General features: G+C 43.3%; 1 protein-coding gene across 18 annotated transcripts in view; it reads left to right on the top strand.

The window, feature by feature from the left end:
* Positions 1-26,869, top strand: part of LOC119972651 (band 4.1-like protein 3) — a 404,335-nt gene that overhangs the window by 344,255 nt on the left and 33,211 nt on the right. For 8 of the 18 annotated variants that reach the window (XM_038809700.1, XM_038809702.1, XM_038809693.1 and 5 more), the window contains 8 exons: positions 1,100-1,156; positions 2,906-2,941; positions 3,166-3,231; positions 11,211-11,399; positions 11,711-11,812; positions 21,414-21,518; positions 24,472-24,711; positions 25,230-25,352. In XM_038809700.1, the coding sequence (XP_038665628.1) occupies positions 1,100-1,156; positions 2,906-2,941; positions 3,166-3,231; positions 11,211-11,399; positions 11,711-11,812; positions 21,414-21,518; positions 24,472-24,711; positions 25,230-25,352 (918 nt within the window). The remainder of the gene's footprint in view (positions 1-1,099; positions 1,157-2,905; positions 2,942-3,165; positions 3,232-11,210; positions 11,400-11,710; positions 11,813-21,413; positions 21,519-24,471; positions 24,712-25,229; positions 25,353-26,869) is intronic. The other 10 variants (XM_038809695.1, XM_038809706.1, XM_038809708.1 and 7 more) reach the window with 8 other exon arrangements.

Genomic DNA, 26,869 nt, shown 5'->3' with positions numbered 1-26,869 from the left:
TATAGTCCTCACCAGTTTTCTTGTTCTTACTGCGGGTTAGTCAGCAGTCCTTTAAAAGGGAAGGCTGAAGGCTGCCAATAAACCAGAAAAAGTTCTTCCTTTTAATTTGACTTAGTGGCTGAAGTGCTTCACGCTGCTGTCCTGCGTTTGCCTCTTTCCTGTGCTCCTCGCCTGCCTCTCAGGACCTACGTGTGGGACACTGCCAATTGCAGATTCCCAAAATGGCAAACTGCCTCTAAATGACTAAATGGTATCCACAGCTCACTTAGAAGTATGTTGATAACATCTAATTTGAGAAGAACCCCGGGCTTCAGCTGTGTGTTCTGAGCATGCCACTCATTTTTGGCCAAATCCAATTTCTAGCTCTTCCCCTTTCCTGCCACTAAAATATCAAGTGTATATCCTTTCTCAGTCTCAATTTTAATAATTAACAGGTACTTCAGGGTATGTACTAGGATATATCCTTGGTTCATTGTTGTATACACATACTGTTCCTTTTTTATGAAAGCTACACATTTGCTGAAACATGGATGTGACCCAGTTGTATTTCGTCATTAGTTTGAGATACATAATTGATCTGTTCTGAGTGCATAGACCAGTCATTTACAGATATAACTTGAAAGTAATCAACCTCTATCTAACTGTGGAAAAGGGATTCTTACTTCATGCAACTTTCACTGTAATTGGAAAGGGTTTAAATGAGTTTCTCTAGGACCAATATTTCCAAATTTGTACCTGTAAGCCATTTGCTTACGAATGTTGTAATATTTGGCCCAAAAATGATCATCTTTTCAGTAAAATACAATAGAACTGAAATATCATTTTGATGAGGCCTTTAAACAATGTGATTTTCGTTTTTAAAAGGCAATCTTGTAGCTTGCTATTGCACGTCCCATTTTGCGGTACACATTCCTCTGAGGTAGTTCCATTCATTTGTTTGTTTCATGCATCTAATGAGTTATTTTTGTGACTGAAGCAAAAGCACAATGAGAGATGTGAGTAAGACACCTTACAAATAAGTTTCACTGTTTTGACAAGGCTGATGTATTTTTATTCCTGCTTTCCTACTGGACATCTTGGGATTGTGCTGACAAAATAGACTGACAGTGAACAGACTGACACCACGGCTCCTGCTGATGGGGAAACCACCGCAGAGGTTTGTACGTTCCACCAGCCTGCGTTTCCCATGGAAATGATCCTCATAATCTCACTTGTTTGTCTGAGAGTTTTAACTGGTGCAGCTGTTAATTTGACATTATTGTAGCCACAAGATACTATACAGATTCATGTGAAGAATTGCCAAGTACCAAGTAACAGTGCATTTATTCTAAGCTAAAATGAAAATTGGCCAGCAAGAGCAGCAGGATACAAAATAGTCAGAGTAGTTCAAAAAGTCATTGAGAAAATGCACTGCATGAAAATTAGACCAGGAAACCATAATCTATAACGACATTAAAAGCATCTGTGTTTGCCCTTGTTTTCCACTCATACAACATCCCTTCTCAAGATTAACAAAAATGTGATTTATTAGCAGAAAATGCAGGCATTTGCATAGATTTTAATATCTTACAAATTTTCCCAAACTAAAATTATGAACCAGGTCATTATTTTGATGCGGAACTATGCAACTTGCCCTTCAAAATCTCCAATGTTTGCAAGTACAGACTTTGATAACCTAGCTGGTATCAACACTCACACTGTCAGGTATCATGGACTGACCCACTTTCACTGCTTTATGGCATTAAGTGCTTCGTACACCAGCCTACTTATTGCTGTTGTTTGGGCATTATTATAATTGGTTCAGAAAACAAAGTTAGTGAAAGCTACAGAAAGCTATTGCTCTGTCCTGTTGGCATGTACCTAAAAAGAATTTCTTTCCTGCCGATTATCTGCACTCATCTCATCTTTTGTTTCTCTTTTCAAACTTAGTGTTTCATTTTCCTACTGCATTTGCCAATGGTCCGGCTTTTGACTAGTCTTAATGCGTCGATGCCACTGGCTAGTGGGTTTTATGTTGTTGAAATTGGAAGGTGGTTGATTGCTGCAGCTTTAACAATGCTTCTTTTTACTTAAATGCTTCACTTAAAATTAATTCACCTTACTCAAAATTACATAATACTTGTAGTACTTTAGCTAAGTAAAACATTTTATTTCACATTGTTTAAAGGATGTGTTCAAATGAGATGGTACTTTATGTACCATATTCTGTGATTTGCTGGTGGAATCAGCTGTTTAGCCAGTCGCTCAACATGATGAGAACTGGCAGTTATGTGCAATCCAAACAACAAAAAGCAAAACATGATTTCATCATGTCCACTTTAGCGATGGTCACGTTTGAGAACACTCTTGAAAATACATATGTGTTAACAGTGAGAAATTGGCAGAATTTGCATAATTATATAATTATACACTTCATTCATTCGTTCATGTGTTTCTGGCTCAAATGCACGTACTGTGTGTCTACCAATATGCACACAAGTAAATGCAGTCACGTGAATAGTGTAACACAATGAATGTATGGCATAACTGGTTGTTCTTCTGTTAAAGTTCTTTGTGTTATATATTTTTTAAAGAGGAGTTATTGTCTTCCTGTGGATGGTAATGATCCCAAACTATTTTAAAGATATCCTCCTAGTCTCTCCCATAAAGCTGTTTTTGAGCTGTAAGGAGGTTTTGTACTCTCACAATCTGAAGCAAGTAGTTTGATCATTTGAGATTTTTCGTGCTCTATACATTTCTGACCCTTCTGTATGACGATTGACTTCAAAATCTATTGAATGTGTAATATACAACAGTAACTTTGCTTACGGTAGTATGGCTTTTTTGTGACTAAGTTTGTACATTGACATGGTGTCAGTGATTAGATGTTAAAGCTTTGATTTTAAACCCTTCTTTATGCCATCAGTCTGACCAAGAGGATGAAACAGAATCCAAGACCCAGGTACAAGGAAGAGATTTTTATGTAAAAGTATAGATTGTAGAAGTAGCCGATCAATCTGAACTATTATTTTCCCATACTCTTCTGTTTCTGTGATAGATTCATATTTTCCCTAAATGTCGCTTTGCTTAATTAGTATAATTTTTGTTTACCTTTTTCCTTTGCTAGCTTTTTGTTCCACATTTTTATTTTTCGTTTCCATTTTATTCTTGCTTTTTTTTTTACAGAATAGTCTTGTAAAGCGAATCAAAGGTGAAAATGTGTATGTCAAACATAGTAATCTCATGTTAGAGGTTTGTATCTGTTTAAGTTGTGCATTACTCGTTGTTTGTGCACACCAGTAGATCTGCAGTGTTAGTGATCAGCCGTTTGGCGTGGAGTGCTGTGTTTACTGCATGCGTTTTATTATTCTGACTAGCATTACAGTCTAAAGAATTTCACATGTTTCTTCAAACACCTGCACACTGACTGCACAACTAAAGTGAAAATGTAACTGTGAATGTTAGTAGTACTGTGCAATATCGAGCCACAGTAACATACATTGCAAGTCTTTAGTTATTTCTCTTTTGACTTCTGGTGAGTTAATTTTTAAACTTTAACACCATTAATACTGACCTTTCTAAGAAGTACTTGCGGACCAGGTCTATCAGATTTAATGCCAGCCATTGCTTTCTCCAATTCAGATTATCAGATTTGTAAATTACATAATTTAGGGAATTTTGATGGAATATAGAACACATTTATTAAACAGAGCTGAATAACGTGGCAGTTATCTGTTTCTGCTGAACTCCGAATTTCAAATAACAGGGACAAAAGAATACAATTTATCTAAACTGACGTTCTCAAATATCCTGATATAATTATAGTATAGGTTGTTTAATCTTCATTAAAATGAAATACAATTGTATAATTGTTATGAGCCATGTTAAACATTTGGAACAATGTTTAGTCACAATATTATAGGAATACCAGGCATTAATTTATTAAATTTGCTGCAAATAGACACAGCACAGTTTATATATGGTCATCCTAATCTGCAATTTTGAAGAAAATAAGTCAAGAATAACAACTTTGTTATGGAGCTCAACTCACATATACTTTAGGTGAGAAGATGAATAGCAAGTAGGGAGTTTGTGGAATAGCGGGAATTTGAAATCATAATCAGGGGTGGGATTCTCCGTACCGCCAATCCTGTTTTCTGGCACGGTGAGCACCCACTGGCAGCGGGATTCTCCCTTCCCGCAGACAGCTAATTGGGATTCCCATTGTGGCCACCTCACGCCGTCGCAAAACCCACAGGCGTGAGTGTGCTACCGGCAAAGCGGAGCGTCCCGCAAATGGAGAATCCTGCAGCAAAGTGTGGTTTTTTTTAATACTTTAATTCAATTTTTTACATTTTAACTATACAACACAACAAAGTAAAATAACAAAAAAGCAAACCCCCAAACACCACCCCCCCATCCTTCAATACCCCAGGAACTCAGATAAAACACACACCCCCCCCCCCTCCCCTCAACAGCTGACTGTAACCAGCTCTTTAAAGGGTAATATAAACAGACCCCATCTCTTGTGGAACCCCTCACTTGCCCTCCCTCAAAATAAACTTAACCGACTCACAAGTACAGGAACTCAGTCAAGTCCATAGCCATACTAAGGCACAGGACGGAGAGATTGACCTCCACCCAACAGGACCCGCCTGCAAGGAATCAGCGAGGCAAAGGCCAAAACATCTGCCCCCACAGATAGTTGTCCCATCTCCGCAAATCCTCCTTGTCCCGACCACCAGGCTCGTGAAATTCAATTTACGGAGCAGGGCCTAGTCTCGACCTACCTGCACCCCCAAAAACCTAAAGTCAGTAGTCGCCACTCGTAACAGCAAACCTCCCACCCTAAACCAGCTCTCGCGCCCAGAGAAAACACTCACTCTTTTCCAGATTCAGCTTCTAGCCTGAAAAAGCCCCGAATCTCCCGAGCAGTCCCATTCAAAACACCCACTGTAGAACCAGGTTGGAGATGTATAACAACAAATCATCAGCATACAAAGACGCCCTATGCTCCAAACACACACACACCAACTATCCCCTTCCACTTATCTGAGCACCTCAATGCAATCGCCAAGGGCTCTATCGCCACCGCAAACAGGAGGGGGGACATGGGATACCCCTGCCTCGTTCCCCTATGTAACCAAAACTTCCCCGAATTCACCTCATTGGTGTGCACACTTGCCTTCAGTTCTCTGTAAAACAATTTGACTCACGCCACAAACTTCAGCCAAATCCCTAACCTCTCCAACACCGCAAATATCTCCACACTACATGGTATAATACCTTCTCCGCATCCAGTGCCACCTCCGGCTCCCCCCCTTTTGCTGGAGAGAGCACCACATTTAACAAACGTTGCACGTTTGACGACAACTGCCTCCCCTTTACGAACTCCGTCTGATCTTCCCTCTTCCAACCTAAGTGCCAACACCTTGGTAAGAATTGTGACATCCACATTTAGCAGAGATATTGGCCAATAAGACCCCCAGTCCACCGGGTCCTTATCTTTTTTCAATGACAGAAAAATGGATGCCTGTCCCATTGTCTCCAGGAGCGCCCCCTTAGCCACAACATCTTCAAACATCTCCACCAAAAGCAGCGTCAGCTTATCCAAAAATTTCTTATAGAACTCCACCGGGACGGAACCCATCTGGCGCCAGTGCTTTGCCCGTTTGCATCTTCCCTAACACTGCCCCGAACTGCTCAATCCCACTGTCTGGTCCAGCCTTTCCCTCTCCTACTCTCGGACACTCCAAAGCCCCTCTCCCAAAATATCCCTCATATCCGACTCGTCCCCCATGGCACCAACCTACGCACCACCACCTCTCCTGACCCATCTCGGACCCGAACAATCTCCTGTAGAGCTGCCTGCCGGCGGAGCTGGCCCGCTATCAAGCAACTGATCTTCTCCTCATATTCATACACTACCCCCCTTAGCCTGCCGAGCCACTTTCCCTATGGACAGACCGTCAAAGTGTGCCTGCAATTGCTTTCTCCTCACCAGGGGTCCTGGAGTGGGATCATCTGCATAGCTCCCGTCCACCTCCAAGGTTTCCTCTACCAGCCGCTGCTGTTCTTCTCTTGCCTCCCTGTCCACCTGAGCCTTAAACAAAGTGATCTCGCCCCTTACCACCACCTTCAGCACCACCCAGACAACTGACTGTAAGACCTCCCCATTCCTATTGAACCCGATATAGTCATATAATCACCTTTGCCATCTTTACACAAAAACTCGGGTTCACAAACAGCCCACATCCAACTGCCGTGCTGGCCACTGTTACGGCTCCTTCGCCAGGACGTCGCCCAAAATATATCAATCGCTGAGTATTCTGCTTTCCTCACCACCAACAATGACTTGCCCACAATAAGTCGATCCTTGAGTACATGTTATGGACCGTTGAAAAGAAGGAATATTCCCTACCCTACGGATCCATCCCCCCCCCCCCCCCCCTCTCCTTCATAAACACAGCCAACACCTTTGTGCTCCTCCCATATCTCGCTTCCGTTTACTAGCAAACTTGCATTTGCGAGCAAGGTGTTCCCTGCCAGAGCTCCCTCCCCCAATACCAAAAAAACAACATAAAGGACCCCCCCCCACATCCGGTCCATCCAAACAACCCAACATGATAGACACCCAAACACAGGGAAACAAATCCCAACATATCACCCCAATATCCCAAAACCATCCCCTCCCAACCACAACATGAAGAAAGACAAAGTCCAATCCAGTCCTTCAGCCTTCACAAATGCCTCTGCCTCCTCTGACATCTCGAAGTAATAGTCGCTGCAGTTGTGCGTAACTCTTAACTTTGCCGAGTAGACCACCCCAAACCGCACATTGCTCTTGTGCAACGCTGCCTTTGCCCTACCAAAGGCTGCCCATCATCTTGCTAGCTCCGCCGTGAGATCTTGGTAAATACGAATACCACTGCCTTCCCACTTCCCCTCTCGATTCTGCTTTGTTAATCTCAAAACTTTCTCCTTCACCAGGTAGCTCTGAAAGCAGACTATGACAGTCCTTGGTGGTCATCCACCTTTGGCTTTGGACGGAGCTACCAACGAATCCTATCCAGCTCAAAGAGGGAAGGTCCTCCTCCTCCCTCAACAACTTGGCGAACATCTCCGCAAAGTACGTTGTCGACCTCCAGCCCCTCAGGCAGTCCCACAATCCGCAGATTCTGCCACCCTGACCCGTTCTCCAGGTCTTCCGTTTTGGCTCGCAGCCCTTTATTACTTTCCTGCACCTTCCGCAGCTCCTCTCCCATTGAGGTGAACTGTGCGCTGTGCTGTGACATTGTCTCCTCCCCCCATTCAACACCTCTCCTTGCTCCCGCACCGCCGTTGAGTCTTTCCCAGAGCATCCTTTCTCGGGGCCAGCGTATCACCCACCAACTCCTGGAGCAAGCCTATCATCTCTTTCTGATGACCATGAAAATGCTTGGCGGACTGCCACTCAAACATAACCGCCATCATCTCAGCCAGCTTGTCCACTGTAATGGGCGCAACCCCACCCAACAAGCTTGCTCCCACCATCTTTCCTCCCACAGAACTCCACACCAGACTCGAGCTCTCAGGCAGACTGTCGCTCGCACCTTTTCTTCCCGTATTTTTCTTCTGGTTTTTCAACATCCTTTAGTTGCCACAACTTTCCTGGAGATAAATCATATACAATTTCCCCCCAAATGGGTGAAAAGGACCAAAAACCGAAAGCTCCAGCAGGAGCCATCCAACTTGCGACCTCCACATACATGCTGCCACCAGAAATCCTACATGATCAAACATAGAGATTCCCATGAGACTGTAGATGGCAGGGAACAAGCAAGCAGAACAAACTGGTTTTGGAAGAGAAATGAAAAGTGCTAGGTGCTGCAGCAGAAATAGCAGTCTCTAATATTAGAATAGAGAGGAGGAGGTCAAGCAGAAACCCGAGGTCAGAAGGAAAGTGGGGATGGACTGAGATATATGTCCAAAGATGTGCCGGTTAGGTGTATTGGCCTTGCTAAATTGCCCCTTAGTGTCCAAAGATTAGGTGGGGCTACATAGATTCATAGAATTTACAGTGCAGAAGGATGCCATTCAGCCCATCGAGTCTGCACCGGCTCTTGGAAAGAGCACCCTACCCAAGGTCAACACCTCCACCCTATCCCCATAACCCAGTAACCCCACCCAACACTAAGGGCAATTTTGGACACTAACGGCAATTTATCATGGCCAATCCACCTAACCTGCACATCTTTGGACTGTGGGAGGAAACCGGAGCACCCGGAGGAAACCCACGCACACATGTGGAGGATGTGAAGACTCCGCACAGACAGTAACCCAAGCCGGAATTGAACCTGGGACCCTGGAGCTGTGAAGCAATTGTGCTATCCACAATGCTACCGTGCTGCCCGAAAATAAGTTTTATTTACGAACAGTATATTTACACTCCCCGGTAGATCCCTATTGGGCACTTCTGTAGGGCAGGGGAGAAGGCCTAAGTAGAGAGCTCTTTCAGAGGTTCGGTGCAGACTCATTGGGTCGAATGGCCTCCTTCTGCACTCTAGGGATTCTATGATATGGCTGGAGAAAATTACTTGAATAAGGTGGGACTTGACTTTTGAGAATGAATGAAGATCTTGAAGTTGTTTCGTTGCAGCAGTATGGAACCTGGGAACCATTGGGTGATGTCATTGCAGCAGTATGCTGGGAACCATTGGGTGATGGGTATGTGGGAAAAAGCATCAGACTATGGAGCTCTGGATTAGTTGGTTTGTGGAGAGTGGAAGTGGGGAGTATGGCATGGAGAGAATTTCAGGAGCAGATCCTTAAGCTACTGAAGGTGGGGTTAGAAATTCAGCAATGGAAGAATGAGGTATGAGTATAACTTAGCAATATGTCAGATATGCTTTTACCACAATTTAACGTGAGATCAAATGATGGCCAGAAATATCTGGTGGGATTTACCAGCTGTTCACGCCAGCAAGGAATTCCAGTCCCGCTACGGCGCACAGATTTCCCGGTGACGAGGGGTGCTGTCACCGGGAAATCCCATTGTCAACAGTGGGGTCGATAGATCCTGCTGGCGAGCTGTCTCTGCCGCCTAAAAATATGCGGCGGTGTGGTCAGTAAATCCCAGCCATCATTTCAGTTTGTACACTACGTTCAGCCTGAAGGAGTGGCCAAGGACCTCAATAAAATCCATGAGAGAGGACACTTAGATGCTTGTGGGAGCACAACAGGAAGGCTTCAGTTTCTAATGGTTGAACTGGAGGAAGATATAGTTTATCTGAGACCCCTGACAACAGGATATTTAATTAGTTCAGTAACAAGAGTCAATGCTGATGGCAGAGAGGTGATAATGGCTGTCATTGGCATACATGTGGTGGCTGACCCTCTGCTTGCGCATGATGTTTCCAGGGGTGGGTAACATGTAATGATTAAGAAGGAATTGGAATGGAATCCTGGGGTATACCAGAGCTGAGTGGCCACGTGAGAAGATCTTAAGATCTATATATATTACACACTGATGACAAGATTGAAGGGCAGTAAACCTTCAGTTACAGGATGCAATTTCTGACTCCGTGCTGTGGGTTGGTTGGAAACCGGTTCGAGGGAATGACAGGAAACATAAATATATGTAAAGTATGATGACGGTGACATGCAAAGACCTTGAAGAAAAATGTCACGTCAGATAGAACATTAGTTTATAAGGGTAGAGAAATTAAAGGTCACTTTTCTTTTTAAAAGTCACACCATTTTTAAACAGATTGAGAAAAAGACTTGAAAAGAAGTAGAATTTGATACCAATAATAGGCTAATGAAGGAGACTTGAATGGTGAGGAACTTGTTGTGAAAGGAATTCAGGAAGTCGCAGGTGGACTTCCTGGAGGAAATTAATCTATTGAAGGACTGGGGGAAAAGTTGCAATGTTTGAAGGAGTGAGTTTTAGTTAAGAGGGGAGGCAGAAATGGCTGAGTGACTGACAACAGTTTTGGAAACAAACCATGTCCAGGTACTCATTGCATTGAGACTCTGATTTAAGGGTGGAATATGTGCAGGGTGATTATCAGCAACAGGGACTGGTGGTGACAACGAGTAGTTAAAAGATTTTTGTTACCTTCAGGGATGCTCCTGGAGTTGTGAAAGGATTTGGCTGTGAAGGAGAGTGCTACCAGCCCGTACCAGCCTCCCCAAACAGGCGCCGGAATGTGGTGACTAGGGGCTTTTCACAGTAACTTCATTTGAAGCCTACTTGTGACAATAAGCGATTTTCAGTTCATTTCATTTCATTACTACTAGAAATAATCAAGCCAAAACCACCAGGAGATAGCCAGGCCATAAAGTATTGTGTGTTCCAACTAAAAAGAAATGAATTTATTTTGGTATTGATATCTCATGTAGTTATTGAAATAAAGGATGGTGTTGCATTTTTACTGACAGTAATGTGCAGAAAAGCTGTTATTTTTAAACCAGAATAGTGTGCCAATTAACACGATTAAAAACCAGCATCTTGTTATGGTGATATTACGCATTATTTTCTTAAATTGGTACAATATTTGGTAAAATTAATTATAAAGTTTTTCTTTTTCCATTAGTTGGCCTCCTGTTGTGAAAGCTTTGACTCCTTTCTGGGTTGCACCAGTTTCATGCGCACCAGTAACCCTCTACATAGAGGGTCTGCAGTGGCCGAAAACAGAACCCTGGCCAAATATTTTCATATTGTCCTCCATTTGCTATCGCAATGCAAGAGAGCTGATGTGAATTTCAGAATTCTTAGACATGAACCTCAGCTAAAACAGCAAAGACAAGGGGCGAATGATTTGTGTGGCTCATATACTCGCAGCCTAAAAATTGAGTCATCAAAATAGTGGAATTGCAACATTCTGGGACGGCAACTTTATGGAGGGGGGGGGGGCTGGTATTCTGTCCTACTCCAAAATTAAATTAGTTTTTTTAAGTACTGCAGCTTTATGGTGTTTTATTCAACCTGATTTGCAGTATTCAGGAAGCTTTCAACACCAGACCGAGGTTTTTCTATTATAAAGGCACTAGTTTCACAATTTTCCAACTGTCAATCATAGAACAATAAAAAATGCACCATTATGGGGCAGACTTATTCAAGTGAAATGAAATGTACATATCACATTTCTGTAGTGGGGAAATGAAGATCAATAATAGTTTGAAGAACAGTTGTATTAAGGTGATGTGCTAAAATTATTTGCCTTTGATTTTGTTTTGTTAATGGAAAGGACTTTGATAAAACTCAGGAAGAGGTGGTTAAGCACCATGCCAACATAAATGAGATGAAAAGAACATTCCTGGAAACTACATCTGAAAGCGGACCTGACGAATGGGAAAAGAGATTATCTGCTTCTCCAGTTAGATCCTTTTCGAAGACTGAGGACTTGCCAATGATTGAGCCCCTTATGCCTGAGGAGGTAATTTCTTGTTACTTTTAAACCACCATGTTGCATTCAGAAATATGCAGCTTTGAAATAATGACAAATACCGGTAAACGACCTGTCCATCTTTAAGCACTAAAATTGTATATGTAACAAAATTGGTTAATTATGGTTCATAAAATACTTTGAGATAAGTAACATATAAAGTAAAGCATTGTGAAATTATACAATTGTATGCTTTCCGTGTTATTAACATTGTAATCATGCTTCATGTTTCAGTTTTTAATGTCACCCAGTTTGGAAAATCAGTTTACATACTTGTTAATGTATTATTTTAACATTGATAGCAGACCAAAGAGGATGCTGCTGAGGCACTACTGTCTGTGTATGAACAGTGCGCTGCTGGCCTTGACTCTTCTGTGGTGAAAGATGATGAAAGACTGGCAAAGGTATTAAACATATATTTTCATATTGTTGCAATTATGTGTAGCTGTTACTGTGTTCTTTGTGCATATCACATTACATATTCAGACATTGAAAATCTCTTGGAAATCGAATCAAGAATCACTGCTGGACATTCTGGCCCTTATCTTTGATATCTTGACATTCTGTAGATCTCTAGTTAGCTTGGATAGAAGGCTGGCGACAGACAGAAGATGAGAGAGTCGCGATAAATGGGTCTTTTTCTGGATGGCAACATGTAACTAGTGATGTGCCACAGAATTAGGTCCTTAGGCCCCAGCCATTTACAATCTATATAAATGACTCGGATACAGGGATAGAAGGTTCGAAAGCCAAATTTGCAAACAGCAGAAAAATATGTGGGATAATAAGTTGCAATGAGGAAATAAGAACCTTACAAATGAATATAGATAGGTTAGGAGAGTGGGACAAAATGTGGCAGATAGAGTTTAACGTGGATAAGTGCACGGTCATGCATTTTGGTCAGAAAAATGGGAAGGCAACTTATCTAAATGGGGAGAGACTTTGGGGTGCTTCGTTGCAGAGGCATCTCTGGAGTCCTCGTTCATGAGTCACAGAAAACTAGCATGCAGGTTCAGCAGATAATAAAGAAAGCAAATTGAATGTTGACATTTATAGCTAAAGGAATAGAGTATAAAGTAAGGAAGTGTTGTTGCAACTCTATACGGCATTGGTGAGACCACATAGTGTGCACAGTTTTGGTCCCCTTGTTTGAGGAAAGATATGGTGGCATTGCAGGCAGTTCAGAGGAGGTTCACTAGATTGATTCCAGAGATGAGTGTTTGTCGTATGAAGAGAGATTGAACAGTTTAGGCCTATAAGAGTTTAGAAGAATGAGGGGAGATCAAATTGAGATATATAGCATGATGAACGATATGGATAAAGTTGATGTGGAGCAGATGCTTCCTATTGTGGGGCATTAATTTGGATAAATGTGAGGTGATGCATTTTAGTAGATCAAATCGAGGCAGGACCTACTCAGTTAATGGTGGGGAGTTGGGGAGAGCCACAGAACAAAGAGATCTAGGGGTAAAATTTCACAGCTCTTTAAAGGTGGAGTCGCAGGTTGACAGGGTGGTGAAGAAGGCATTCAGCATGCTAGGTTTTATTGGTCAGAATATTGAATACAGGAGTTGGGACGTCTTGTTGAAGTTGTACAAGACATTAGTAAGACCACACATGGGATACTGTGTTCAGTTCTGGTCACCCTATTAGGACGGATGTTGTTAAACTAGAAAGAGTGCAGAAGAAATTTACGAGAATGCTACCAGGACTTGATGGTCTGAGTAGAAGGAGAGACTGGATAGGCTGGGACTTTTTTCCCTGGAGCGTAGGAGGCTTAGGGGTGATCTGATAAAGGTCTACAAAATAATGAGGAGCACAGATGAGGTAGATAGTCAACATCTTTTTTCCAAAGATAGAGGAGTCTAGAACTAGAGGGCATAGGTTTACGGTGAGAGGGGAGAGATGCAACATAGACCAGAGGGAAAATTTCTTCACAGAGGGTGGTGAGCATCTGGGGCAAGCTGCCAGAGGCAGTGGTAGAGGCGCATACAATTTTTCCTTAAAAAAAAAACAGACCGTTATATGGGCAGGGTGGGTATAGAGAGATATGGGCCAAATGCAGACAAGTGGGACTAGCTTAGTGATAGAAACTGGGCGGCATGGACAAGTTGGGCCAAAGGGACTGTTTCCATTCTGTAAACATCGATAACTCGAGAATGAGAGGTCTTGGATAAGATGTAGCAAATTTAAAACAGAGTTGTGGAGAAACTACTTCTCCCAAAGGGTTGTGAATCTGTGGAAGTCGCTACCGCACAATGTGGTGGATGCTGGGAGAGTGAGTAAATTTAAGGAGGACTTAGGCAGATTTTTAATTGGTAATGGGTTGAAGGGTTATGGGAAATGGGCAGGATGGTGGTTAAGGCTAGGATGAAATCAGTCATGATCGAATGGCAGAGCAAACTCGATGGCCCAAATTCTGATCCTATATCTTATTATGAACTTCTTATTATGAACTTCTATATATTTTTGAAATATACATTTTGTATGACAATTTCAGTGTCCCAACATTTAAATATAAATTGCTGTGACTAAATTGAGCATCCATGATAAGCTAGTTAATATCATTCTGCAAGAACAAAATTAGTTACATAACATAAGATTCTCTGCATTTTGTGGCAGATGTCTACTGTTTTAGATGTCTCACTAGATTACTTTTAAAACTAGATACATGGAATTATAAATTCCAGATTAGGCTTCTTCGCAATTTGAGTTGAGTTGAAGAATACCACTGAAAATGTTGACATTGCATTAATTGGCATATATTTTGACTTGATCCTGAAATATGCTTGTGTACCACAGGGCACTTATGAATTCTGTGCCTTTTTTCATAATTTATGGAACACTGCATAGTCCAATAATAGAAAGTGTCAGAAACACAGCTGATCAAAGAGCATCTGCAGAGATACTGAAAATTCAACATATTTGGTGCACAGTCTTCAAAACAGTTTTGCACAATACAAGTTGCTTTACCTTTCTAACTTTTCACATCTAGTTCATTTTAAACAATTAATGAAGATAAATTAGTGTTTATTAACAGATCATTCAGTTCAGTTATGCAAACATATTGGCATAAGTTAGATGGTTTAATCTAACGTTTGCGTAAAAATCTTTAAATCCTTAAAGTATATAGTATCCAGAGTCCAATATTGTCAGTGCCAAAGAAACAATGTCCTCCGTCCAGCAAATTCTACACGCACTATAATGTGATTTGAAAGAAAAACTGATGTAGAGCATTTTCTTTCAGTGCATTTCAGGGTTTGAGTTTTTATTTAATTGAGTGAATTTATAATCTACCTGCATGTCCTTTTTCTTAAAATCATATTGTTTCCAGTGAGCTTCAGAAATAACCAAATCAAGGAATGCAGCTCGAGATGTACGTCTGGAAAGTAGTGTTGGTGTTATTGTGAAAATGCTAACGTATCGCATAATCTGCTTGTTGTTTTAATGCAGCCACCGATCTATTTAAATACGGAATTAATGACTTCATTAAAATATTAGGCAGAGAAATTTAATATGAACATGGTGATTATTCATCCAAATGCAGAAACATACTAAAACAGACAGAAAATTGCCAATTGAGAAAATAATTTGGTCCTTGCGCATGTTTAATGCATGTAGGATGTAACAGTAGCCCCATTCCCCACTTTCTTTTCAGTCATGCAATCAACTGGTAGGGGAAGGGCTGAAAACTATGGGCGCGATTCTCCAGAAAGATTTCTAAGCATTGTAGCGAGTGGGAATTGCTGTGAGCTTCCCGGTGCTCAGCCCAGAAAGGCTGGCAACGCTATTCAACATTAATTAGTCCACTAAATGAGGCCTCGCGGGCTTCTCGCCACAAATGAAGGCTCGCCAGCCCCCAGCTAACCAGGTCAAGCAGCACTTAAGTTGGAGGACAGTAAGGTAGCATAAAGGTTAGCACTATAGCTTCACAGCACCAGGGTCCCAGGTTCGATTCCCTGCTGGGTCACTGTCTGTGCGGAGTCATCACATTCTCCCCGTGTCTGCGTGGGTTTCCTCCGGGTGCTCCGGTTTCCTCCCACAAGTTGCGAAAGACATGCTGTTAGGTAATTTGAACATTCTGAATTCTCCCTCTGTGTACCCCAACAGGTGCTGGAATGTGGCGACTAGGGGCTTTTCACAGTAACTTCATAGCAGTGTTAATGTAAGCCTACATGTGACAATAAAGATTATTAAAGATTATTATGAAAAAGTTGCACCTACTCAGCCAATCCCAGCCAGCACACAACAATGGCGCTGAGGAAACCAGCCCCAAGTTCATATGACCTGGGGACGCTGCTAGACGGTGTGGAGACCAGGAGGGATGCCCTCTTCCCCTGAGGGTCCAGGAGGGTCAGCCTAGGGTGGCCAGTGCTGCCTGGGATGAGGTGGCGGTGGCTGTGAGCTTGGAGAGTGTGACTTGCCTCCAGTGCAGGTAAAAGGTCAATGACCTACACCGGCAGCACATGTGAGTAAACACCAATGACCAACCCCCTCACCCGAAGACCTTTCCACCCCCACGGGTGCGTCCAGCCCCCCCACCATCTTCAACCCCCCTCCAACCCTCCCTCCACCTCCCCTCCCCCCTTCAATCCCCCCCCCCCCCCCAACCTTTCTTCACAATCCCTTCCCACCACTATGAACCACATGTGTGGTTAATGCTGCCTCCTCTGTGTCTCCTAAGGAAAAGCTCTCCCACAATCACCGGGAGAGGGCCCAGACTGGCGGTGGCATGCCAGACACGAGGATCCTCACCACCCTCGAGGAGCGGGCCCTGGAGGTGACCAGTCTGGCTGAGGACAGGGTGGTCACCAACGTGGAGGCTGACGGACTCCGCAGAGGTGAGCAGTCAGCAGGCTCCACCCAGAGGACCTGTCAAATGTGAGTTGTTATAGCCTTACTGACTGACCCATCCCTCCCACTGACCACATGTTCATTCTCCCGCAGGTCCTCCAGCCAACGCCATCGGCGCATTCCGGGTGGTACCCTCTCCAGTCTCCCATGAGACCACCTCAGAGGAGAGCTCTGAGAATGCCATCGTAACAGCTGCGTCCCAACTGTCATCCCCACCCTCCAGCAGTGCAGATACACACACCTCGGTGGGACATGTTAGTGGTCAGGTTTATGTGCACAATCTGGTGAGCACCACACTGCTGCACATCAGATGGAGGCAGGAGCCCCCAGGTTAGATAGCAATTAGATGGCCGCTGGATCTCAAGACACAGCTGGGTCCCAGCCTGATGCTGAGCCTGTGGAAGAGGTCATCCTGGAGCTTATGGGGACGTTAGAATGCGGCAGGGACATTCAGAGGGAGATGTCAGTGTCATTCCAGCAGATCCATAGTCACTTGGAGAGTCCCACGGGCTATGGGACCAGGCGATGTCCCTGGTAATGCGTGGCATGGAGGCCAACACCGCGAGGGTCAACCGCAGTGGAGAGCCAGATGCACGACGTGGGCACCATTAATGAAGTGTCCAAGGCGCTGCACAGTTGGTGACGGCCATGGCTGAGGGTCTCGGCAGAATGACTGTCTCGCTGGGGGATGTCACCCAGTACCAGGTTAGAGCATAGAACATAGAACATACAGTACAGAAGGAGGCCATTCGGCTCATCGAGTCTGCTCCGACCCACTTAAGCCCCCACTTCCTGTCCCAATAACCCCTCCTAACCTTTTTGGTCACTAAGGGCAATTTAGCATGGCCAATCCACCTAACCTGCACGTCTTTGGACTGTGGGAGAAAAACCAGAGCACCCGGAGGAAACCCACGCAGACATGGGGAGAACATGCAGACTCCGCACAGACAGTGACCCAGCGGGGAATTGAACCTGGGACCCTGGCGCTGTGAAGCCACAGTGCTATCCACTTGTGCTACCGTGCTGCCTCTCAGAATCCATCCTGCCAAGCCCCATCAGAATCAAGTCACCTCATTTTTCTAAACTTCAATGGAGTATAGGTCCAACCTGCTCATCATTTCCTCATCCCAGGAATCAGCCTAATGAACTGTCTCTAAATTGTTTCCAATGCAAGTATATATATAAATACTCAAAGACCAAAACTGTACACTACTCCAGATTTGGTCTCTCCAAAACCCTGTCCAGCTGTAGCAAGAGCTCCCTGCTTTTGTACTTCACCTCTCTTGCAATAAAGATAAACATCCGTATGCCTTCCCAATTGCTCGCTGTACCTGAGTGCTTACTTTTGATTCATGTACAAGAACAGCCAGATCCCTCTATTCTGTAGATTCTCTTCATGTGAAGTGGGAATCACTTGCTCGGCTAGTATTTGTTGTCCATCCCAAATGTTTGAGGTTATGAGCCACCTTCTGAATTATTACAGTCCATGTCGTGAAGGCGTTCCCATAGTGCTGCTCATAATCAAAGATGCAGGATCTTGACCCGTGACAATGAAGGAACAGCAATATATTTCCAAGTCAGGATAGTGAGAGACTTGGGTGGTAACATTACTGTCTATCTAACATTGCCATTCTAGATAGATACGGTTGTGATCTTGTCAAAGGAGCCTTGGCGAGTTGTTGCAATGCATATAATATAAAGATATATAACAGTCCCATTAGGTTGGCGTTGGAGGGAATAAATGTGATAATGGATGGGATGCCAAATGGACTGCCTTGATCTGGATGGTATTCAGTTTGTGTTGTTAAAGCTATTTCAGGCATTCCACTCGCTCAACTTGTGTGGGGAGTCGATAGCGAGTCTCATTGCAAAATATCTGACCATACAGCCCACATAATGCACTTTTGAACAATCAGTAAAATAAATAAGAGGGTGACAAATCCTGAAGGAGCACTAACAAAAAATGTTTTAACACTATGTGGCTGGTCCAATTAAGTTACTGGCCAATTGTGACCCCCCCAAGATGTTGATGATGGACCATTAGATAAAGGTAATCTCATTTCACACCACCCCACCAGAGCAAAGGGCACACTGCACCACCAAACCCGAGGGCAAGAGCCCCCCCACCCCCCCCCCCCCCCCCCCCCCCCCCCCCATGGATATATCATTGTCCCCCTTCTATTTTTTATCTACATGCTGTCCCTTGGCAAGACCTTGGTGAGAATGAAGGTCTCAGATGTGAATGGCCAAGGTACTGCGGAGCTTGTCCCAGTCACAGGTGGGCATGGCCAGTCATTGAGGAGCATCACCAAGGGCATCGACACAATGGTGTGGACCATGGGAAGCTGCCAGGGTTTGCAGAGCCAGATGATGCTGGGGCTCGAACTAGCTGCCCCCCCCCCCATCCCAAGGTGAACCCCAGGGCCCTATGGGCATCGAGTGGGAGGAGATGGCAGCGGGTGGCAACCCAGATCAGTGTCATGGACTGGCGACGGTCGCCACCAGCTCCCCCGGGTTCTACCCCTCCGATGAGGCCGTATCTCACAGCCAGTACACGGGACAGGGCGGCATGGCTGTGCATGTGCCGCCGACAAATGAGCCGGGGTCTCGGAGCCCCCAGAGGATGCCCGCTAGGGGCATCTAAAGCCATGGGACGTGGTAAGCACCTGGCTGTCTTCACCTCCGATATGCATCCTGGGGGCACACGTAGACCTAGTGGTAGAGCTAGGAGGGACAAGCTCATCGAGGGTCACTGAGGACATTGGGGGCAACACCATCAGGAGGATGGGGAATTGTGTATCACAATAAACACCTTTGTGCACAACTAGTATGATGCCTCCGTCACTTTCTTCCACGATGCAGGCTGACCCCTAAAACCTTGGCCCATCTCTCCAGGCTCTCCCCTTCCCCGTGGCACTCAACCACCCTCCAGCCATAGAAATGTCCCCGGGATGTGTCCCATCCCCTGGGTGTTCGGATGTTGACTGCTGCTTGTGTGGTGTTGCCTCAGTGTTCAGGCACAGTGTCCAGGCATCAAGGTGTGACTGGAATGACTCCCATGTGCTACATGGCCTAGCCACCCACTGGGATTCTCTTGGATTGTGTGAAGTGGCCACTTAACCATGATTGTCAATTCCCTATTAGCAACAGCCTTCGGCTGTATGGCCAGATGCCTCGTTAGTCGGTGGGGGTTATGGGTGGTCGGTGGGGCAGACAGCAGAGACGAGGATTTCCAGGAACGGGTACACACGATCCAGGAATTGGCATGTTGGTGCCGTGCGCAGTTGCCCTTCCCAGTGCCTCTCTTTCCCCCCCCACCCTCACCCTCCCATGGCGGCCCACCCCTGCGGAAGGTCCCCCCATCTCCAGCCGAGGATACCCCCACTGAGCACTGGGGTGGCAAGCATAACGCCTCCGGGCTCTTTACCTTTGAGCAAAGATGGAGACTCACCTCCTTGGCTCCCCACAAAAGCTCTTTCACCAGGTTCATGTTTTTCAAAAGGAGTACCAATCTGCGCCAGCGTGACCACTTGCTGGTAAGACCGCTGAATAATGGGAGGCCATTGGATATGGGGTGGATCTCGTTAATTGTATGGAAAAGGGGCTTAAGTGGCGATAATTCAAGATTATCAATTTCGCAAGATTTCAATTTCGCCTACGGGAGCGGGCCGGTTGCATCGCAAACTGTTTGCCGCCTGGCGTGGTTCTCGTTTTCTGTCTCTCCCACTATTTACCTGCCTCGTTTCGCTTGAACGAGAATGTAATGCGGCCGGAGAATCGTGTCCCACAACATTCCTGTCATATGAAGTCTGGCACATGACAGGGTTAATGTGGAACAGAGTGCAGTACTGCCCACACTGTGATGTAAGAAAGCACATGACCTGCACACAGGGTCAGTTGAGTTTGGACAGAGCTCTGTGCACCAGCAAACATGAAGACAACTCATACTTTTTACTGTATATATGTAACTAGATCTAAGAGTCAATAAAGATTTACCGTTAATCTACATATGACTACTTCAGATCTACCAATCGAACCAACACCCTATAATAATTATTTTGGTTAGTTTAGAAAAAAACTAATCCCAGAAGACAATCAAGCAAACTTTAGGAGCTCACATTGATCCGATTCACTGGTGCTAGTTGACACACATACCTTTAATAACGTAAGATATCTTTCAATCACAGGAACTCATCCAGCTCACTTTTTGAATGTCTGCAATGAAGCCACACACATTGTATGATCTGCCAACCTATTGAGAGGATGTTATGCCATTTAGTCTAGTTCTCGGCTTTCTTAACTAGTACCAGTGCTCTCCCTCAGCCTCCTCTTGCCTACCTAGCTTAGATAACCTGTCCACATGGGTGGAAGTAAAACGATCCATTATTTCCAAGCATACCCCCTCAAGCTCCTCACTTTTCCTGAGTAAAAAAACAACAGCTCCCTAAGCCCTTTCTGAAAACAGCCCTAATGTATCATGTGGGTGGACCTACCTCTGGATTTTTTCCAGTGTCATATCTCCTGCTAATGTGGATAAAGACAGAACCAAGCCTTTCAATGAGGTAACAATTGTACTTCTAACTTTATATTTAATAGTTATATATGCTGCTAACAACTAACTTACTTTCACAAATAATATAACTTGGCACCCTAATTCAAAGCGCAGTAACTTGATTTTATTTACATATCCAAAATCTATTGCAGAAATATTATACAGCAAAGGAACTTTTAAAAAATTGTTCATCTGAAAACTTTCATTGCATGATATTTGAGAGCTAGACCCCGACTGCCTTCCATTTTATTTGAATGTTCTTTGTGAAAGTGCTTGTTGGTTAATTACATTCAGACAAATTTGCTGAATACATGCTCCCAGTGTGGAACCTGACAAGCTAGAGGGCATTTTGGAACATTGTAGGAATGTTCCTTTTAGTTTTCCACCCATGAATGGAAAAATTGTGCGGACCACACCTACAGTTTCCCAGTATGAACCTCTGGCGGGTGAAGTCCTGCACCTGGAATATACATTCTGAAAATTACCCAACTCGTGCTTTTCATTACTGATGCACGCCTGGAATCTTCACTGAAGTTTGAATGCTATGTATTTTTTTTGTTAATTAACACTAGTATTTTCACTCCCAATAATTTTATCAGGCTGGAGAAGAAAAGATGATGGAGGACAAGGAGCCAACGATTGGTCAAAGTACTGTGATATCTGATGAAGTTCTGGTCATCAAAACAGTCTCATCTCCCCCTGAGGTTGATTTTTTTTAAAAATTCATTTGTACACATTGATATTTGGGTTGTTGACATAGTATTTATATATGAATTTTACCTGAATGTTTTAATGTCAGCTAAGAAATCAAAGGTAAATCTCTCTTTAATTGAGATCAGTTTGAATTTAAGTTTGTTTTAATCTGTCTTTTGGTGGATAGCAACGGTGAACATTACACTCGGATACAAATTAATAAAATGTGACATGTTGTTAAAGCTATAGGCGAATCTTAGGCTGTTAGTTGAGCAAAAATGTAAGTTGGAAAGGCGGCACGGTGGCACAATGGTTAGCACTGTTGCCTCACAGCGCCAGGGACCTGGGTTTGATCACAGCCCGGGGTCACTGTCCGTGTGGAGTTTGCACAGTCTCCCCGTGTCTGCGTCGGTCTCACCCCCACAGACCAAAGATGTGCAGGGCAGGTGGATTGGCCACACTAAATTGCCCCATAATTGGAATTTTTTTTAAATTGTAAGTTTACATATTTGATCAAATTAATAGTTTAAATGAACTTGTAGGTCTTCTACAGCATCACTAGTGGCTGGTAATGATGTATTATTAATTGTATTACAGTGGTGTACAATGCAGATTTGCTGACATGGGAAATCTCAATGAAATAATAATGCCAAAGCAATAATTTAATTAATAAAACATTTTTAGAATTGCAGAAAGTCCCAGTGCAGTCTACAGAGCCACAACCAAAAGGTGGATGATGAACCTAAGGAGGTAGTAGGAGGGGTGACCAAAAACTTGGTCCAAGACATGAGTTTAAAGAAGGCTTGTAATGGATAAGAGGGAAGTGGAGAGGTGGAAAGGTTCAGGAAAGGAATTCCAGTAACAGTGCTGAGGCAGCGGAATTCACAGTCACTGCTAAAGAAAAGAGAGTCAAATGCAAAACAGGCCAAAACAGAGTTTGGGGAATGTTGTATTAGTGGGGAGGTTACAGAATTGGGAGGGCTAAGCCATCTATGGATTTAAATGATTGGATTATTTATTTTAAATGAAGATATTGAGAAACAGAAGCTGACAGTGCAGGAGTGATGGTTAGTGAGACCTGGTTAAAGAGCGCTTAAATGCAACAGGGTTTTGGATGAGCTGAAGTTTAGAGGGTGAGGAATGGGAGGCCAACTGGGGGAGCATTGGAATAGCTGACTCTGGAAGTGACAAAAGTTAAGGATGAATATTTCAAAAACCAATGGGCTGAGATAGGGTGAGAGGAGGGTATTATTATGCAGGTAGAAATGAGCAATCTTTTTGATGGAAAGAGTCTGATATTGAGGTCGAGCAGAACGCTGAGGTGGTGAATCTGCTTCAACCTGAAAGTGGTCAGAGGTAGGAATGGAGTCCATGCATCAATTTTGTGGTGGAGCTGAAAGTGTTAGGGTTTAGCCTTTCCAACATTCAGCATGCTAAGACAATTGAAACTGGATGGAGACAGCCTCACATGAGCTAGACAGTGAAGGAGAGAATTTGGAGGATGCTGGGTGTGGTTGACTATGTCAAAGATATGGAGATGCCGGCGTTGGACTGGGGTGAGCACAGTAAGAAGTCTTACAACACCAGGTTAAAGTCCAACATGTTTGTTTCAAATCACTAGCTTTCGGAGCACTGCTCCTTTCTCAGGTGAATGAAGAGGTATGTTCCAGAAACATATATATATATATATATGATCTGGATCTGGAAAGACTTAATTACCTGCAAATGCTCGCATTCAAAGCATTGTCTTGCATCTTTGACTTTGTCTATATATATATATGTTTCTGGAATATAACTCTTCATTCACCTGAGGAAGGAGCAATGCTCCGAAAGCTAGTGATTTGAAACAAACCTGTTGGACTTTAACCTGGTGTTGAGAGACTTCTTACTGGACTGTGTCAAAGATTGCAAAGAGAACGAGGAGGGATCATGTACCACAATCATAGTTAAGAGAATTATCAGTTCAACTTGTTTAGGGCCATTTCAGCAAATAACCCCTCTGAGCCCTGAGCATTCTTTTTCCTCAGTCCTGAGATAATGTATGTATTTGAATATTATGCACACATCTGCAGGAACTCCATGATCTTATTACACAGCCTACTTAGTTTACCAGCAACGGGTAGAAATTCAGTTCATAATACTGACGCATCCTAAGCTGTGATTCCCAAGCTAAATGTTGAGCATTTAAAATGTTCTGTCTCTGTTTAGGTGTTTATTTTGATGCGAGTGATATAGTGGTTTATTGAAAACCTGAGAGTTTACTGAAAGTAAAGTTCTGAAATTGAGCAATGTACAGTGGCAGTGCACCTTCCCCTTTGAAACAGATGAAAACAGAGGTGCCCTCTTAACTATAATATTACAGCAAATGGGTTACAAAAGCACCTATTCGATGTTAAGTATAATGTCAGCATAAATCTGTGAATTTGTGGTTGCTCTATAAAAGCAACTTTAAATCCTGTTTAAAAACACCAGAGACCAAAACTTGTTACTTTGTAGAAGGGCCGTCTCCCGAAGGTTATATTTCTGTGGAGATATCTGTAATACGTTTTTGAGTTTGCCATATGGACGGTAAACTGGCATAGAAGATAGCCTGCCTATTATGGAGCCCACCAACATTCAATCCATCCATCAAGGGAAATCAATTCTTTAATAGGTAGGTGATCCACTCTGCCAGACTGCTGCCTAGGTGAAGTCAAAAATGTATGCTCTGGATTCGGCTTGAAGCTAATAATCTTGCAATTTTTAATGTAGAGCTGGGTTTGATGAATAACGTAAAATTTACTTTTACGTTATTCGGCGGTGAGAAAGGAACTTAAATATAGATAAGAGAAAGGAAATGCTAACGTTGTGATGCAATGCTTGACATCAGTCAGTGGAGAAAGTAAAGTTGAAGATGAAGTGAGATGTGTATTGATTTGAGCAACAATTGGTAGATTTTGTGTCATCTGTCAAATTGTCAAACAGAAAATTGTGCTGTCTACATTGGAAGAAACTGACATTTCAAAGAAGGGGGAAGCAAAAAGAGGTGATGCTGAAGGTAGCCTGAAAGCTAAAGAGACTGCAAGAGGAATTGAAATCTCTCATATGGGGCCAGCCATGCAGACATATGAGACCTCAATGACCAAATGGAAGACTGATGAAGAGCCAATGTTTACCATTGCTACAGCACACTATTTTACTGAGTCAACAGGATCAAGATTATTGGTAACTGTTGCCCTCTCAGTCTAAAGATATTCGCATGACTTTCAGGCAACATGGCTTTGGTATGCTTAAACAGCTAAAGCTACTATTACGTTTACCTGCCATTTGCTTGTACCCAGCCAGTGGTCCTGCAGGATAGTTTGAACATTTTATTTATGGCATTACTGTTTGGTTCATTTAGGCACCCTTCTCAAATTGCAAGCATTTTCAGGCTGCACCCTATTTGCATTTCAGCAGATTGATCCATCGACTTCTGTTACAATTTTATTCAAGCTTCTGTTGCACATCTTTTCAATCTAGCAAAACCTCTGAAATGTGATGTTCCTCAGCATTAACCTGTTGTCTTATCCTTTGCCTGTATATTTCCCTACACTTATTCTTTTTGCATTTTCCATATGTCCTATTAATCTCTCGTGACTTCTTCAACCTTTATATCTGTATAGGCTTTTATGTGTCTGCTGTTTACATGGTTATGTCCGTCAGTTGGCTTTTATATGTTGACTTTTTCTGTATCTACACAGACAAAGCAGTCTGGTTCGGAAGCAACTTCAAAAAATGTAGACGCCTCCAATCTAATAGATTCAGCACGAAAACAAATGGATGCAAAGGAATGGGCTTCTGCCTCATCATACAGTTGGGCTCAGGTGTCTTTTTATTCTTTATAGAAATTCATTGCACTGAAATAGACTCGAGACATCTTTGTTGGTTCCGCTTCTTTCTCGCTGTCTTGTGGTGCTTTGTCTGCCAGTATGTTTTTCTTTACTTTGAAAACTGATTTCAGAGGGCTGTCCCTTTTGTGAGAGGACATTCCACCTCATTTAACTATCTTCTATCCATAATCTACCCTTCACACATCATCTACCCTTGGAGTTGCCAACTCTGGTTGGCCATATCCCTGGAGGTTTTATCACATGTCCTCCTGACTACATGTCCAGCTTCATGGTGCACTGTCCTCCGATACCAATTGGAAAGTGAGTCCCCAATTTGGTGATTTGACTGTCAGCCAAGCTGCCTACTTTGCCATGTCCAAACTTTTTATAATAAGTAAAAAGAAGTGTTAAATTTTTTTTAATCGACCCTCTAATTTTTTTTTCTCCTGGGTTGCTTAAAATGGGTTATTCTTTCATTGCTGAAAACTGCAGTTTAATCCTGGAGGTTTTGGCAACCTCATCCACCCTGAGAACTACTTTCACCAAGCCTCTATTAATGCCACTTTAAATCTGCAGCCCAGGGCCAAGATGTTTGCGACAGTGACCTGTCAAATTTTCATCGTGTAGGGAATATAGGGGATGATTTAGCACACTGGGCTAAATCGCTGGCTTGGAATGCAGATCAGGCAGCATCGTGGGTTCAATTCCTGTACCAACCTCCCTGAACAGGCCTGAATGTGGCGACTAGGGGCTTTTCACAGTAACTTAATTGAAGCCTACTTGTGACAATAAGCGATATTATTATATTCTGGCCTCCACTTGGCGCTTTCTCACAGTGAAGCAGCCGGTGACCAGGAACTTGAGTTGTAGCAAGTCTGTTCTGAAGCTACAGAGCTGTCATGCTTAATTTGTCACAACATAAATTTACTTTTCACTCTAGTAAGTTTAAGAAACAATCATTGTGTTTATAAAGTATTTCCATTGTAAAATTTAGGTGTAATACATCCTCCGTTTGAATGATGGTCCCAGCTACTTTGGTAGTCATCTGGTATGAGATTATCTGAGGCACATTGCTTAACTAATTGAATTTGTGTCTGTGTGGGAAGCTGTATGGAATACATTGTGGGATTGTGACAACATGTAATTCCGGCTACTTGATCTTGTTAAATTGCATGTTCCTTGCAATAAATTTACTGTTCAGGTAGTTGTGCTGCTAGTAGTTTCATTTTGGTAATCTTAGACTTTTTAAAAAGTTTTATTCTCTGTTTTGCTGCAAGCATTTTTTTTTACACAGAAGGTGCATGGCAATGCAATGATGTTTCTTCACAATGAATTGTTCATAATGACACTTGTACCAAGATTAATACACACTTAGTCCTTATGATTTTATGCTGCGAGTTTCCTCAAAGTTGCTCCTGCTTGTCACCAGGCCTTTGCTATAAGTGTGTGAAAAGCTTTGTTTGCGCTTTGTTACGATCCCAGTAGGTTTTATAGCTGGACAGGAAGATTCC

The sequence above is a fragment of the Scyliorhinus canicula genome, chromosome 10, assembly GCF_902713615.1.
Source record: "Scyliorhinus canicula chromosome 10, sScyCan1.1, whole genome shotgun sequence".
Lineage (NCBI taxonomy): Eukaryota > Metazoa > Chordata > Chondrichthyes > Carcharhiniformes > Scyliorhinidae > Scyliorhinus > Scyliorhinus canicula.
The sequence above is the reverse complement of the archived record's forward strand: the minus strand, read 5'-3'. Positions and strand labels throughout refer to the sequence as shown.